Source organism: Anopheles moucheti, chromosome 2 (genome assembly GCF_943734755.1).
Source record: "Anopheles moucheti chromosome 2, idAnoMoucSN_F20_07, whole genome shotgun sequence".
Classification (NCBI taxonomy): Eukaryota; Metazoa; Arthropoda; class Insecta; order Diptera; family Culicidae; genus Anopheles; species Anopheles moucheti.
In genome coordinates, this window is record NC_069140.1 from 37,097,335 (window position 1) to 37,113,836 (window position 16,502).

General features: G+C 41.0%; 1 protein-coding gene across 1 annotated transcript in view; it reads right to left on the reverse strand.

The window, feature by feature from the left end:
- LOC128309462 (nephrin) overlaps nt 1-16,502 on the reverse strand; it is a 146,125-nt gene that overhangs the window by 37,813 nt on the left and 91,810 nt on the right. Inside the window, exons 4-6 of the mRNA XM_053045865.1 lie at nt 11,926-12,128; nt 7,744-7,857; nt 7,111-7,314 (exon numbers count right to left, since the gene is read on the reverse strand). Coding sequence (XP_052901825.1) covers nt 7,111-7,314; nt 7,744-7,857; nt 11,926-12,128 — 521 coding nt within the window. The remainder of the gene's footprint in view (nt 1-7,110; nt 7,315-7,743; nt 7,858-11,925; nt 12,129-16,502) is intronic.

Sequence of the window (16,502 nt, forward strand, 5' to 3'; positions counted from 1 at the left end):
ATCTGGAAGATAATCACCGAGAAGCACGGGCCGTGAGGGGACGAACGTACGACGAATCTTCGAAGAATCCTCCTGTCCATTCTTGATTGGGTGGATGGAGCCCGAATTCCCCAAACGGTCTCACGGGGTGTACTGATGTTTATTGACATGGATATTAGCGTAGATGAGCATGGGGAATTTAGACGGTATTATTGTATTACCGAAGAGAATGGCTCTGCAAGCTTTGACTGTTATCGATATATCTGTGGTACATTGGGATCGGGTTACTGTGCGGATTCTGCTAAGACATCTCACTGTTTGTGGTTAGTGTTTGAAGATTATCAAAATGCGACAAAAGTCCGCAAGACGATTGCTGGTAAGATAGGTATCAATTTTGATAATCAGTTAAAATTTTTTTGAAAAGTAAATTCAATCATGTTAATTAACTTTACGACGTCACAAATTGTATGTCCACTTTTTTCAAAACCCTAAAACGTGCTAAACATGCTAGTAAGCATAAGTAAAGTCGACCACAATAACTTCAACCGTTTGGTCCCAGACAAAAGCAATATTGGCCCAATTAAACCAAAAACCAGCCAACCGTCACGCAAAAGAATTCTGCACATAACATCAAGTGGCGAGGAAAAAAATACCCCGACACGCGTTTAATTAATTCACGGTGCGTGTGTCGAAATATGCTGACATTTATCGTTTCACACTTTTGCCACCATTTGGCCAAATTGGACCAAATTCCACGGCACGTGAATATTTAATGGAGCAGCGGATTCATGCGTGTCCATATAATGAGAGGAAGCGAGGACTTCTACACCGAACTTCAACGACTGAACAATGGCCGAATGGCGAATTGCATGCTAAACTTAACAAAAATAGCGGACTGAAGAATAGGAAAAAAGAAAAACTGCTTCACTCACAATCACAGGGAAGGGAGTCACTATTTGAGAGTGGAAAATGGGAGATTTATCACCCATCTCCAGCGGTGCTTCAACCGAGTACCACACTATAAACTCCCGGACAATATAGAAGCACACAAAAGGACGCCTCATGCGAAGTGTTATCGAACTAGTGTCCGTTATGAGTTGTTCGATATGGGGATGGATTGGGTGAGGCAAAGTTGAAAAAAAAAGTTCTCAAATGGTTGGCATAGGAGCTGCAATCGTCCATCAAATACGATGGGATGTCCTTTTGCTTTGATGGAAACAAAACTTTTCCTGCGTCATGAGCTCGTCCCACCAAGGGATATAGAGCTTTATTGTGTGTCGTGTGCCAGAATTGTCCCTTAGGCGACATTGTGTTTGCCCTGCTCTTTTCGCTCCTTCCCGCCCGAAATGGTCTCTTGAAATCCATCGAGAAAGAGCAAATCATCGAAGCGCCACCGGTTCGTGTCGCCTACCGTACGCCACCACATCGCAACAGGACCTCGTGGATGAGGATGATGATGATGATGATGATGATGAAAGAAAACTTTGATGCTTCTGAAAATTTTATTTAATAAAAGCGTAAAATCTCAGCGGGAAGTTCGCTTTCAGAGTCAATTAAATTATCAATTTTCCAACCGTGCGTTCGTACACGCCTCCGACCAAACCTCGTGCATTCGATGCTTGTAGCTGGAATATGAGGCCGGAAAATGTGCTGATACCGCCGGAATCGAAGGCCCGGCACTCTGGGGAGGGAGCAATAGAAATCGGTCGGCTGCACCCACCAGTTCAGGCATAATCCATGTTTGCCAACTCTCCACCCCGAAACTTATTCGTAGCCCCGTAGACGGCGCCAAATGATGATGGGACATAAAAAAGCAGAACGGACGGTTTCGATACGGCACAATGGCGCCTTGCGCTGGCAGGGTAGCGCTACTTTGGAGGGAGGGTAGAATCGCGATATCGCTTTTAATGCTATTAGCCTTCACACAAACGGATTGAAACTGTTGGTAGGCGAAATGTATGCATGATAGAGAAAGAAAGCGTGAGGTTGGGTGTCGATTTTGAAAGCTGATTTTTTTTTCCTATGAGCGATTTTGTTTCCACCTCATCGGAACTGCCACTGTGAGCGTCTGCGCTTATTAGTGTCATCATCCCTCGATTGAAAAGGGATCGATTTTGCGGTAATGCAATCAGAGCATTTTTAAACAGAATCACTTCCGATGTCGCTTTTAGAAGGAATTATTAATTGCATTATCATTTGGTTTTAAGTCGCTCATGCATTACGCTCGGCAAGAAACATTAACGAAGAGAAACCCCGGCTAAGATTGAATTTCAGCGAACAAGCGAACGCAATACGTCATCACCTTCATTACCCTAATCGAAAGGCTACTGTTCAGCGTGAACATCGACCACGAGCTACCTGTAGCGTTTGTACAGCAACTTATTAATTGATACCGAACCTATCATCCGACAGGTTGGCTCTACCGCCATTTGTTTCAGTTCATCCACCATCAATTGGGCGGAAAGTCGGACCGGCGGTGGTGAATCTTTCAGCTCGGCTGTTCCTTCGGGGGACAATTCCAAATCAGTGCTTTGAAACCATTTTTGGAGTGGGAAATGATTGTGTTTTCTTTCTTCCCTCTCGCAACTTCCTCGCATTTGGTCGCAAGGTAAGATGTTACAGCAGGGATTTGGTGGTTTCTGTTGGCCGTGGGGTTAATTCACAGTCAATTAATCACCAAGTTTACGAAGTACAACAATTTCCCAACAGGCACAAATAATGGCGTTGAAAATAATGGAAATCGTGGTGTTAATGTTGCCGGAAGGAAATTTGTGGGCAGGCAACAAAAAAAAACAAGCAGTGGTAGTGTTCTTTAAAGATGGGGCTAACTGGTTTATGCTCTGGTTTGAGTTTTTTTATTTAATAACAGCAACACAATTTATCATGGAATAAATTCATGATTTTATTGCGAATACTAAACAGATAAACAAGTAATTAAAACGACAAGGGTACGAGTAAGGGTTTGATTTCTAATTTCAATGATAGCCAAGCAATCGCACCACCAAACCATCCTTTTGTAACAAAATAATGAACTGTTTTTAAACTCTGTAAGATGGTCTTTAATATGACATCCGTGTAATAACAAATGCTGATGTTTTCAAGAAAGGATGCAATTTCTGCCTTTTGTTCATTTATTCAGAACCAACATTAATATCATAGGATCCTACAGCGTTTCCAATTTAGGTTATTTTGAAACAAAGAGATAGATTGGTAGTAAGATTGCTAGGCTATCGTTGTAATTAATTAAACTTCAAACCCAACTCCTTACTGCTACAAAGTCCTTTGTAGTTGTGGACCTTATTATTCGTAGGAAAACGAATGCCACGTTGAATGCCTTGCATTTCAAGACAATCAATACATACCAGAATTACAAAAATTATACAGAGATATGTGCAGGTTTGAGGGAATGAAAGTATGCAGAAATGTAACCCAACTATCCTTCCTTAATGTAACTGTAGTTGTCATCACGATAGAGTTCCAAACGCTGATAAGCGAGCCTTCCTATTGGACGTAAATTCGTAACAAATTGTGAGAATATCTAGAAATCTCCCTTTTCCTTGCACATTATTTGTCCTGTTCCAAGTACTCTTAGACTGTCCCTTAGTAACAGAAGAGCTGCCCATTTGCTTGAAATAGTTGTTTGTCGCTATGTGGTAGTACATGTTCAATCAATGGTACGTAATAGTCCACTTAATCGAACTCTGGAACGATAGATCCAGTGGATAACTATGTGTTTGAAGTTTATATTACCTTCACATACCTTTACATGCCTTTTCTAAAACTCTTTTTAATGAAATAGTTTGATGAAAGGTAGATAAATGGAAAATTGTTGCAGTTGAGGTTACGAAGTCATAATAATAATGATAATAATTTGTTGTAACTTTTTCATTAGAATATTGTTGTATTTATATCACTACCAGAATACAACCAGCGAATAATTCTTCTGGGTCACAACAATCAGTTAAGGTATGACACTATCGTAATCAAATAAAGAGATGTTTCCAATTTTGCATTCAGGAAAAAAGTCCACGTATAAAGCAGCAGGATGATGAAACCCCACGAGCTGTGGCTTACTGTTGCAGTTTTTGTGCACCAACCCCGAATGATTAGATTTACAACGCAAGGTAGAGTTTATGCGACGGCACAACATGCAAACTAAAAACCAGCTGTGTGCTTTCAACAAAACAACACCCATCCTTCAGCATCCCTCAGTCTGCCCGCGCTTTTCCGCTCTGTGGTCGTTTGCTGGGTGGACATTTTTCTTGTTGTCGTCGAAGAAATGACAAATTTTCCTCCCGGCGGGAGGCAAAACAACTCGGTAAACTATAATTGAATTCCAACCCTTCGTCGGCATGTGTTCCGAGCCAGTGGAATTGCATCGTCGTCAACGATCGATGAAGCGAGCGTGTGTGTAACTGTGCGCTCGATCTCGATGGTGTCGGTGCTGTGCGGTCAAACCAGTCCCAGGCCAACAATTTTTTTTAACTGTACATGCAGTAAAAATCATCAGTGGCCGTAGAAAAAGAGACAAAAAATACTCCGAAAACACTCGGTTGCATGAAAATATCAGAACAGCGCAAAAAAGCATGTTTAATATATAAAGGGATTCATCTAGGGGTTGGTTGTGGTTGCGCGTTGGGTCAAGCTAGAAAAACTACATCATTTCATACATTCATTCCTGCCAGTGACCGGACTTGGTTGCATATGTATAGCACTTCCAGTACCAAACATGCTTCCATCGGAGTGAATCATGAGCACACTGTACCATAGACGACAATCCCCATCGTAAAATCACCGCAGTAGGAAAAGTTCCTAATGAAGGTACGGAATACAAGCAGATCTCAAACGAATGATAGCAGAACACTTGGCAAAAGTCGAAGCGCAATCGAATTGGAGATGAATTTTTAAGTGATAGTCCATTAGTCTTCACTTCAGTGGCTCGTTGATAAAAATAACAAACCGGGTGGGGTAATCGGATTTTGCTGTGGAAGTGGTTTTGAGATTAACTTTGCTTTCGATTTTTGTATTTTGTACAGCTGACTTGCACCAAGAGAGTAAGAACGCCAATTTTCTTCGTACAAAACAAACAGTAACGCATTAGATTAGTTTGGAGAGTTTAAGTTCCGCAACATTTCTACCGTTATTGGCACGAGAGTTGCCAAAAAAGCGTTCGAAAGTCCAGATAATATGCTTTTATCGTATGCATGATACGTAAATAGATGGATGCAGGTGACTGATGATTGAATTGATTATTATGCCGATTAGGAAATTGGGTAGATTTGCTTTCAGTTCCCAAATATAGTATTGAATGTTCGACCTTCTGTACACCACCACGATTAAGCTCCTAAGCTCATAAGTTGGGCTCTATCTGATAATCCTTCTTAAGAATGCCAATTTTTACAAAACTAACTAAGAAACTTTTCAGGATTTTGTATAATGTACTTTTAAGCCGTACCAGCGTTAAATCCTAAGGACATCTTTTCTTACCAGAGTTTTATTTCATTTTAAATGATGAAAAACGTAAACTTGCGCATAATCGACTAGAAAAGGTATTTATCATTTGCGTGACTCAATCCAGCCGAAGTCAGTAAACTAACGAGGATTTTTATACCAGGGATTCTTGTTACGACGGTAACAGTTTTTTTAAAATAAAAACTCTACACATTTGTCTCAATCAGATTATCACTTGCTTATTCTAATCGGGCATATATATATATCATAACTATCGTTCCTGTATGAAGTGCAGTTTCTATCACGATGGAGTTGATAATGCTCATTGGCTAGCCTATCTATTGGATTTATTTTCGTAACAAATTGTGGGAAAATCAAGATTCTTTTCAAAATGGTTTGATTAGTAGTTTTCATTCTAGGAAAAAAATTTGTTTATTCGTCTGAGAGAAGCAAAATCCATGCAGAGTGACAAGGAGAACTGCTTTGAATAATAATATTAAGAAGTTGTTCTTTAAGTGTTTTTTTGGTAGATGAAACACAAACTGTTTAAACTTAAACAAATAGTGAAAACATTAATACCCTAAATTACCAATTTTATTTACTACTCACGATTGAAAACGAAGTATTTAAACTTTCATTATCAATTTCCCTGCCCAATTTGTTCCAGCTTGATCGCGTTAAAATCACCCTTTGACCTGTGCACAAACGAGCACAGGTCCCAACGAGGAAATGCTCAGGTTAAGCTTCAGTCAAGCGAGAACTTTTGTAAAATAAACCAATGATAAATGGCTGAACCCAACGACAACGGCGCGGCGAACGGTGATTCATTGGGCAGGCAATCACAAAACCCCCGGGTTCGATCGGTTCGATGCTCGTCCCGGTTTGCTCCAAGGATCAAAAACACATCCCATTTCCTGTTGCACTCTCGCGCCGGTCAATATGCTACTGTTGTGCCGCTCCGTCAACTCGGGTACGGTACAACGCACCAACGGATCCGTAGCAGCACTGCCGGAAATGAGCATAAAACATCGAACATCGAACAGGGAACCACATTTTACCGTTCCTCTAGTAGCTGCTACTGTGGTTTTCTTTTCGGATGGCTGTGTGCTTTTTTTCCTTCCCTCCTGCTAAACGAGCAACCCAGAGCATTGTCTGCGATGGAAAAGAAGTGTATATTTTTGTTGTTGCCTCGTCTAATCTTTTTTGCCCGAGATACCTCCTTGCCATTGCACAGGGAACATGGGAACAAGGATGGCGAGAATGCACCAACGGAACCGAACAGCGCTAGCAAACGGAGACAACTGTCCACCGGTTTGGCTTTGGTACGTTTTTTCCCCCTTTTCGGGTCGATTGTTAGACCGGTGATAAATCACCTTTGGTTCACCTGCTGCCGTTGTACGGGTGTCAGTTCGGTTAGTTTGCTTACGGGAGGAGCGCAAGCTTGGAACGCAAGCGGGCAAGATTAACGGAAGCCAAAGAATGAAATGTAAACCCGAAACAGACACCGAACCGTAAACCACATGCACCGTTGACTTTGCTGTGCACACACGCTGTCGAATGGTGTAAGGTGAATAATAGTGTTGCCTAATGCTTCGATAAGCGTTACGTACCCCGGGAGGGGATTTGTGTAATGAACGGAATTAGTGAGTAACGTGAACAGGTGAGCAATTTCTTACTTACAGTTCATATCAAGCGTTATCGAGGCCGATATGGGGTTCGTCACGTTGTTGTTAGCAGCCTGGCAAGTGAAGACTGATTTCAGGTGCTTCCGCTCGAGTCGATGCAGGACGAGCGTGTTTTTGACACGCTTATCCGACAGCACGACGGAGGTATTATTGATTACCTTATTCTCGTACCACCATTGCACCTTCGGCAGTGGGCGACCTACAAACAGACGTAAGGAAGATGTCATCAACATTATTCCGATATTTAATGCTTCGCAATGTTTGAAACGATGGTAATTTTTCAAAATAATATTTTAGGACCTTACAACTGCATTTAAACCGAGTTGAGTAAACTTTGGAACATTCAAGCTTTATGACATATTGTATGCATTATATTACATTGAAATTAATGTCTTCTTATTTAAGATTTGCAGATTAGTTTTAGACAACCCACAGATCAGCCCCATTTGCATGGGTTTGCAATTTAGTCATGCTACACTAATCATTTCAGGAGATTAGATAGGGCCTTCAACAGTTGCTAACATAACTTCACGCATGTAACATTGATTGTGCCCAATCAGCTGCAAGCATATCGGCATAATCCGAACGGAAACAAACAGTCCTTTTACAGCGCCTTCTACCCACTTACCGCCCGTCGAGATGCAAGTAATGTTGATTGTAGCACCCTCATTGTACGGTCCCAGTATGTAGTGACGAATGTGCGATCCTTTCTCGTCCACTATCAGCAGCTTCTCCGGAGGCACTGTGGAAAGAAAAACCGAAAACCCGTAGAGGAAAAGTTAGCTAGACATTAATGGTGACAAAATTACATTTCCGATGTGTTCCGACTCATGAAAATTGAATCGGTGCTGTTTGCGACCGGAAAGTTCATTTAAAGAATACAGACTCACATTGCAAGCCTGAGCGGCCTGAGAACCCATGCCCCGACAGTTGCTGGAACTGTTGCTGTGAAGATGCTTTCGCCTGAGTGTTGGAAGTCCATTAAATTCACCAACCCACCATTAATTTCCTTCACACCGAGGAAACATATTGCTTAAGGAAAGGCAAAACTTTTCCCACCGTTTTCCCTATCCTTGTTCCAATCCGTCGGTCGGTGTCGGTTGAGTTTACTCCCAAGTCGTTCAAATAATTGCACAACCAGAACTTTAAGCTCACTGCAACACGGCGATCTCGAAATATACGAATCACACAGTAAACTTGGTGCCAGTACTGTTTGCTGCACATTTTTCCTCCTCCCGAATGGGTTGTGACTGCCGACCGCAGATATGACCGGGATACGCTTCTGGGCGGAACATTTCGGTGACGTTTGGATGCAATAAATTTACACCCACTAGTGCCTCTTCCTGTGCCGCGGCAAAGCTGCAAAGTGACAACCACAACAGTTTGTCCTTCGCAGCAGTGAGAGAGTAATTTAATGTAAAGCAGCAACGATGATGAGATACATTCTTTCCCTGTTCCGGTAACTCCGGACAGGGCTTTGATAATGTCACGGCAAACAAACCCGCTTCGGTACGGATGGATTCTTAGGATAATTAAATAAATGTGACAACTTTTAATAACAGGAGTCTGGGAGCATTTATCAACTCTCTTCAACAGAAACGTAAACCAACCATAAATTAGAGCATTGCTCAAAAGAAATCCTTCATTAAATTCTAACAGTCTAAGCATCATGAACCTGATTATATCAACTATCCTTATTTTAAATATCTAAATCTGAAAAAAAAAATCTAACGAAAGTCAGTTTCTGTCGAGAATCCCATGAACCCGCCTACTGCAGCGTATTTTAAATGCCTGTTGCGGTTTACAGCTAGTGTCAGTTAGGAATGCTGTACAGCAGTAATAAATTTAGTGCGGGTTTTGGTGTGTTCAGCTACATTGCCACAAACAAAACATTAGACAGAATGTGCTCCTGTGTGTTCACATGTATCCAGTGTATTACGTTTTTTTTATAACTATAACAAAATGTTCATGCGTTTAGAAATTAAACTTAACTCATTTCTTCCTGAGGGAACTAAATATAAATTCAAATATCTAAGAAAAACTCAAAATAGTGGACTAGGAGTTAATTTTCAATGGATTGTTTGATGGTACAATTTGTTTGATGGTTGCTGCTTATTACCAGTACAACCCACCAGCCATCCAGTACAGTGAATAAGTATTACTACTCTCTAGTTAGCGTGACTAGTAGCTGGAATAAATAAATACACGGAAGCTGGTGCTATATATTACCTTACTCACAAGATGAAATTGAAGGCAATGTCAAGAGCAGTAAACCAGCAAATACTATACTTGAAAATTATCCATGGTTTCGTAACAAAATTGCTTTCGTAACATAAATCAAGATAGACCCTCATGCATGATATTCGACACTAATATTATACATCCTGTTTACACCAATAGCAATATGATTCGATCTGGGCACTAGCAATCCGTCAGTCTAAATAGAAATTTTGCACATTCCCTAAAGCTAAACTTCTGCTCTATTCATTCCTACGTGTTCGATTAGTTTCTCATCTGATATTCTATCACGCTTACTAATTCCTGATAACAAAGTCTTGATCAAAGTAACTTGTTTTGAACGTAAAAACAAATAAGAGCATTCAATAAGGTTATTAAAAATGCTTTAGCGAAGAACAAAATTACTACTTTGATTTTCTTCATCAATTGTTGTAAATAAGTTACCGTAAGCGATTGAGTTATTTTACCAAAACTTTCGCTAACGATAGTACCTTCTATTTGCTGGCTTAATATCACACTCACGAACACATAAGGACACACACACACACACCCCTGGAAGTCTTCTCAGATTTCGATATGCTGCGCTTGTCTTTTCGAAACTCGTGACAACCAATCCGATGCAGCTGTGCATCATCTGGACAGCATATTAACGATGCTATTACACAAACTTCTGCATCCTTACCGTGGGCACAAGAAAATGGAGATTAAGGAATGCATTTGAAGGCTACCGTCACAAACCGTCCAACGTGCGGGAACTTTCGAAGCAGGGCGCTGAAATTGCCATCAATATTCTACCAGGCTGGCACGTTAAACTTTCCAATACCCGGTCGGAAGTGAAGCGAATTTCCTCTGGTGCTAACCGTGCACATATGCAAACTTTCCCAAACGAAACCAGTGAACAGCGGGTGTTGTCGTAGCGTAGAGAGATAAATTCAATGAAATAATTGAATAAAAAATATGCAGAGTCTGCTGTGCGAATTGACTTCATCTTTTCGTAACACGATCGAATTATGGTTGCAATCGAAGCTGATGACTCAGGATAAACCAGGTACCCTCTCCAGGGAAATAGTATGCTAAGCCAACATGCTCGATTTTTGCTGATCGATTAGAGCGGAAGAGCTGCGCACGTTGTTGAAATGCTTAATCATAAAACAAACTATGCAACCAGAGCATTTTCAGCTAAGCTGTACTACAGCTGGTCTGTGAAATTGACAAAGTGGTACACGGTATAATTTGCTCAAGAAAATCGCTGCTCCCTGATATGCCGTTTTGAGGCGGTAAGATGGGAAGGGTACGAAACTGGCAGCATTAAAATGGCAACCCAAACAAAAAAATTGCCGCGTATGTTTTTATTCTACCGCCTCTGAAACTGCAAACTTGAAACTATGGCACTTTGAAATAAGCATTCTCATCACTTACCAAACCAGTTGGGCGTAGAAGAAAAAGCAGAAAGGATGCTTGCAAACTATGCGGCCCACCCGATGCACTATCGTTGACTTAATTGAATTTACCATTTGGTGTACGTACGGCATCGACGGAATATTTCTGTCAGTGGATTGCAACATCTTCCGGACACGGTAAAACATTCTCGAAATGCTTTGCGTTTTGAGGAGAAAGTCACAAGAAGCGATACGCGGCAAGAGATGAGCGAATGCGCCAGAATGGAACACTGAGCATCACTTTCTTTTACTAGTGATTGCAACTCTTCCCTTTGAGAGACCCTCCAAATAAGCACCATGCTGATGCTTTTTCGACAAAATTCAAGCCATGCTGTTGAAACTGCCAGACGATAGTTGTGCCGTATACCATCCTTCATTTGGATGCCGAACGGAATCGGAACCGAAATGCACACAGATGCACACTTGAATTCATCCTGTCGCGTGTCGCTCCTTCTCACAACAGCCACACACAAAAAACAGGGTCAAGGCTTCAAGAGAAAGTGGCAAAAACTGTTGGTGAACTTCCACCATTCTATAAGGTCCCGTTCGGAATATGCTCTCCATCGTTGGTCTCGACGCGTTGAATGCATTGAGAACCCGGAAGCTTGATTTATGTTGCACCTTCCCGGGTTTTGCTAAAGACTGTTCTGTCTTTATGCTGTATTTATTTCGCGATGCATCTCACCTCGGTAACCTTGCAGTTGCAAATACCACCAAAAGGGCTCCACATTTATTACGTTCTCCCTCAGTCCATGAGCTGCTGGAGAACAGCACAAAAGACATCGAGCCAGATGGAACGAAGCCGAAATCGACCCAGCAACGTTTTCAATGGGTGTTTGTTGAACGGGGGAAACGCTTTCACGGTATGATGTAAGCCACACGAAAACTTTTGCGTTTCAGAGCGAATGTTCACGGGCAGAATGGTATCTATTATCACCGTTACGTGGTGTGACAAATTGGGTAGCTTTCCACTAAACGGTAGATTCGAGTTTGATGCATTTGTTCGGAGCTGTCATTCGTGGATTATTTGGCGAGCGGTTTTAGAGGTTTACGGTTATTTCACAGTTATAGCACCCCAAAGCGTCGCCCCCGTGATGCATTGCGTTGAAAATTGAAACATAACCTTTACTTACCTATAACAGTCAGCTGAACGCGTGTATTACGCGTAGGGCTTTTGTGGAAATCGACCCGACACCGGTAGATACCGCTGTCGGTCGGCTTCGTCTGCAGGATCTCCAGCATGGCTGGTGTTCGATTTGGGTAGAAGTTTGTCCGTCCATCAAAGGACGAATTGGAGCTACGGTGTGATCCTTCCCGTACATCACGAGCATCGAACCTGGGACGAAAGAGACCATAGAAAAGGAAAAGCACAAACGTTACAAAAATACTTTCATGGTAGATGTAATTCCAGACGGAAAAACATATGCAACCATTCTCGATTATTACCGCTGATCAACTATTACTACTACTAGCACTGAAAAGACTCTATTACCGCCGGCATCAAAAGCTCGAAAATTTTCAAACGATTGCTTTGAAGCTATTCACGTAGAATTTGTTTCAAAGTCAGCATTCACGAAACCGTGCAAGTGGATAGCAATCAAATGAAATCGGCACGTTTCATCACATCGGTGAGAGGTAAAAGTGTGCAAAGAAGATACAAAAACCAACAAGATACAAAAGAAAAACCGATCGAAACATGTAACGGAAGGGAAGTTAATATAGAAATTATTTCATCTAGCTCCAGGGATACGCTGATTGGGACGAACAAAACGAAAATCAGTGAAATGTTCAACAAACCCCCGCCCAGAGCAAAAGAAAAGGAAAACTAAAGCAGCACGCGGCCGGACCATTTTCACGAGCCCACACTTCGGTGAATTACTTTCTCATTAAAACTTCATCAAAAACACAAATTGAAAATAATGAAAACCACGCTTCTGGTGTTGACGACCGTCCAAACGGTACGGGATGGTTTGGTGGAGGCTGTAGCAGACCGGTGACGCGATGATGAGCGGAAGCAAACGGTGTAACGGTACTCATATTTCCGGGAATTGTGCCAAAAAATTGCCTCCACACCGCGGCAGCGACGATCCACGAGCGACCACGATATCACGTGGCTTACCGGTAAGGACGCGTTCGTTTTGTAGGAAATTCCGACGCAGGCGGTAATCGCTACTCGTACGTAGGAACGAAACCGACACACTCGCAACACTCCCCGTCGCTTGACACTTGGTTTCGTGAAGGATGGCTTTGGGTGAGAAATTATGACAATGATTACGTTCCCGACATACGTTCATTTATCATGCAAAAGTATGCTTGACAATGAAACGAGAAGCAACGAAAAGAAAAAGAAAACAGGGAAAAATGATCCTTTGCCAGTTTCTTTTCTGGCCCGGTAATGGTTCTTGTCTTGCTCAATTTAGACGTTAATGATATTCCAGGACCTTGTTTAAAAATGATTGAGTTGGTTGGTTTTTCCTTCATCTCTGGTCGAATCCTGATGAACAATATATTAGGTTTCACTGATGTTTCGTTGATTGCTAAGAATACAGATGTTTCTTTCGTGGAGAAAACGTTTGATGTAAAATTCGGGATCACTAACTATTTGAATATGGAGTACTTTTGCAACATACTTTTGTACGTTAAACGTCAAAGAGTATATTGAAAGAAACCAAAAAACAAATTTAATACTTTAAGTGTTTTAAGGCTAGGATTTTAGCTCGTACGCTCTTTAGTCGCTAAATTGAAATTTGCTTAAATAAATAAAACGAAAATAAAAAAATCAAAAAAATATAAATGTACTGAAACAAACACCAATAAATAAATGAAAGAATTGTTGTGTGTATTTAATTGGAACATACCACAGAAAAAGTCAAATTTGATAATACACGCCTACACGCAACGGCGCAAAGGCACGTTCAAAAGCAATGGTGCGTTAGATTGTTTTGAAAGCGACCCAATCTGCCATTGCGTTAAACATGTCTGACCAAAACAAACCTTTTAAACACCACACACACAGCATTCAGTATACCCAATGTATCCCTTTTCATCGTGTTATTCTATATTAACTTCCTTGCTAATCCTGCATTGAACCGCATAGAAAATCGGATAATATGATTTTAAATCTTTTTTCGTACCAAGTTGAATGCCAGGTGTAGTACTGTAATAGATTGTGAAGGTTTTACAAACAGCACAATGAATGGAAAATAGGAAAAGAACCATAACTAGTCTCTTCAAATAATCCCGAGGCTTTTATGTTTGGCTTTCTGGCGAGTGCAAAATCATCAGGCGAACACACAAAACAAGAAAATGAACCTGGCGGCAATGGAAAGCCAGAATGGAGGCCAGAATCTGTACGGTGCACTGAATGGTTTCGAGCCGGTTCAAAAGATGAAAATGCCGCGATAAGTTTGCTTTTATGACATCGTATTCGTTTAGCGTTATTTAACCATTATATCGGTGGATTGTTTTGATAGTGTTATTTCTTTGCTCTTTGCGCTTCTTTTTTACTCGAAGCTGCACGCCAAGTCTATTCTACAAAAAGTTCTATAAAATCGTAAAAGATAGAATTCCTCACTCCAAAAAGGAACGATCCTACATAAAAAAATACAAAAAGTGCACACATAATATTCGCAAACGAACAACAAAAAATAGCCCAACCACTCACAGAAAAAAGAAAATGAGCTAAAAAAAAGGGGGAAATATCAAGAACGGCCTCTTATCTGTTTCTCGGAAACTTGGCTGGAACGTTCATATTTTTCCCATGGGCTTAAGCTAAGGGATGGGCCTGATTTTGTGTGGCCAATCCTCGTGAGAGCTACCTCGTGTTGGCTTCCCCAAAACCATTCATACATGATCACCATTATGTTGGAGTGTAGCCCAAAGGCTACCGATATAATTTCCTCCGCTTTTGTTCCGACCAACTACCCCTTCTCTTGCGGCGTACCGGGTGCCACCAGTCGCAAAACTCGCCAGCACGAATGAGTGCTGCGATCTGTACGGTTCTTATCCACAACCCCGCTGGCGACAGGCAGCCAGCGAGAAATACGCGTCCTCCCAAGCGGAAACCGGATGCAGGATGAATAAACCGAAGGAAGCAAATAAAAAATTATCGTTATTTATTTATTATTTTTGCTTCAGCGCAGAAACTGAAGCGGGGTTTTCCTTCGTCACGGGAAATGGTGACGGCGATTTCCCACGAGAGAGATTTTACTCCCTTTGCGGAGTAACTTGCGGACCACTTCCTTCTGGAACGGACGGCGTAGAGAATGTGCTGTGGTTTCAGCGTCCAGTTACGTTGACGGAAATGGCTTCGATCAGCAGGACAAAAAAAGGACACAGCTAAACCGCACCCTGTCCAGTAGTACGCCTTAGTTATGCCACCGTGCGCTATCCGATCGTACCGAGAAAATTTGCAGGAAAACAATCCGGATAGTCCTGATGTGTGGCCTATCCTGCCTCATCCACTACGCTGTGCAGATGATACATGATGTGGAAAAATACCGGAAATGAGAACAACAACGAAGCGATGTGATTCGAGGGCGATAGCACAGCTTGAGGACATTACGTTCTTGTATGCTTGCCGCAGAACAAGGAAAACGCTGAGAAAAAAAATTGCATTTGCGATGTAATCATCGCAACACTGTGTGCTGTTTACCGGTAGCTCAAGTCTATGTAAGAGCACGCAACAGCACAAGCGTATTGCTGCATTGTGCTGCTTGTCGAGGGATAGGGCAATTCATCAGGAAAATGATCATTTTTACAAGTGAGAGAACTTCACCGTACAACAAAATGCGGATTCACTTTCCACAATGCAATTCATGGTGTATTTCATGCATCAAATGGAGGCGCATGGTACTTGATGACTGGACAGGCTTAAGTGCTGTTCAAGCAAACGCATTTTGCTTCTAGTGAATATACACATAATTCGGAATTCTACTTAAAATAAAAAAAACGAATGAATAGATCTTAATTGAAATTGCAAACCAGAGGATTATTATATGTCTAAACCAATTTTGGAAATTGTTACTAAATTGTATGTTATGCAATATTTTACATAAATATATATTTCATTGCACTTATGAACTCTATAAATGATAAGAAAGGTAATAACTAATAAAGCAATTTATTTTATTGCAGTTTTATTGCATTAAAGTTTATAATTTTAGATTATTTTGAATGAGAAACATTTCTTAACTAATTTTCAAACATAGACATTCCCATTAAAAACTTTATTGTTTATTAATTTATATATTTGGCGTGGTTTGGTGGTGTATTGATAGCGAAGCCGTTTTTTTGCACGACAGGACTATAATATAATAAAAAAAAATATAACAAAACCGATCGTCAATAATATGGATAGACAATGCTTAATGAAATGAAGAACCCCATAAAATGGAGGCGCATGGTACTTGATGACTAGACACGCTTAAGTGCCGTAAATTGCAATATTTTTAGCAGTAGTTAAATTTTTCACGAAAGAATATATATTTCATTGCACTTTTGAACTCTATGAATGATGGGTAAGGTTATAATAAATAAAGCAGTTTTTTCACATTCCTGTTTCATTGCATTGCAATTTATAATTTTAGATTTTGTGAATGTTAAACATTTCTTAACTAATTATCAAACATGAACATTCCCATTAAAGACTTTATTGTTTAATAATATATACATTTGGCGTGGTCCGGTGGTGTATTGGTAGCGGAGCCGT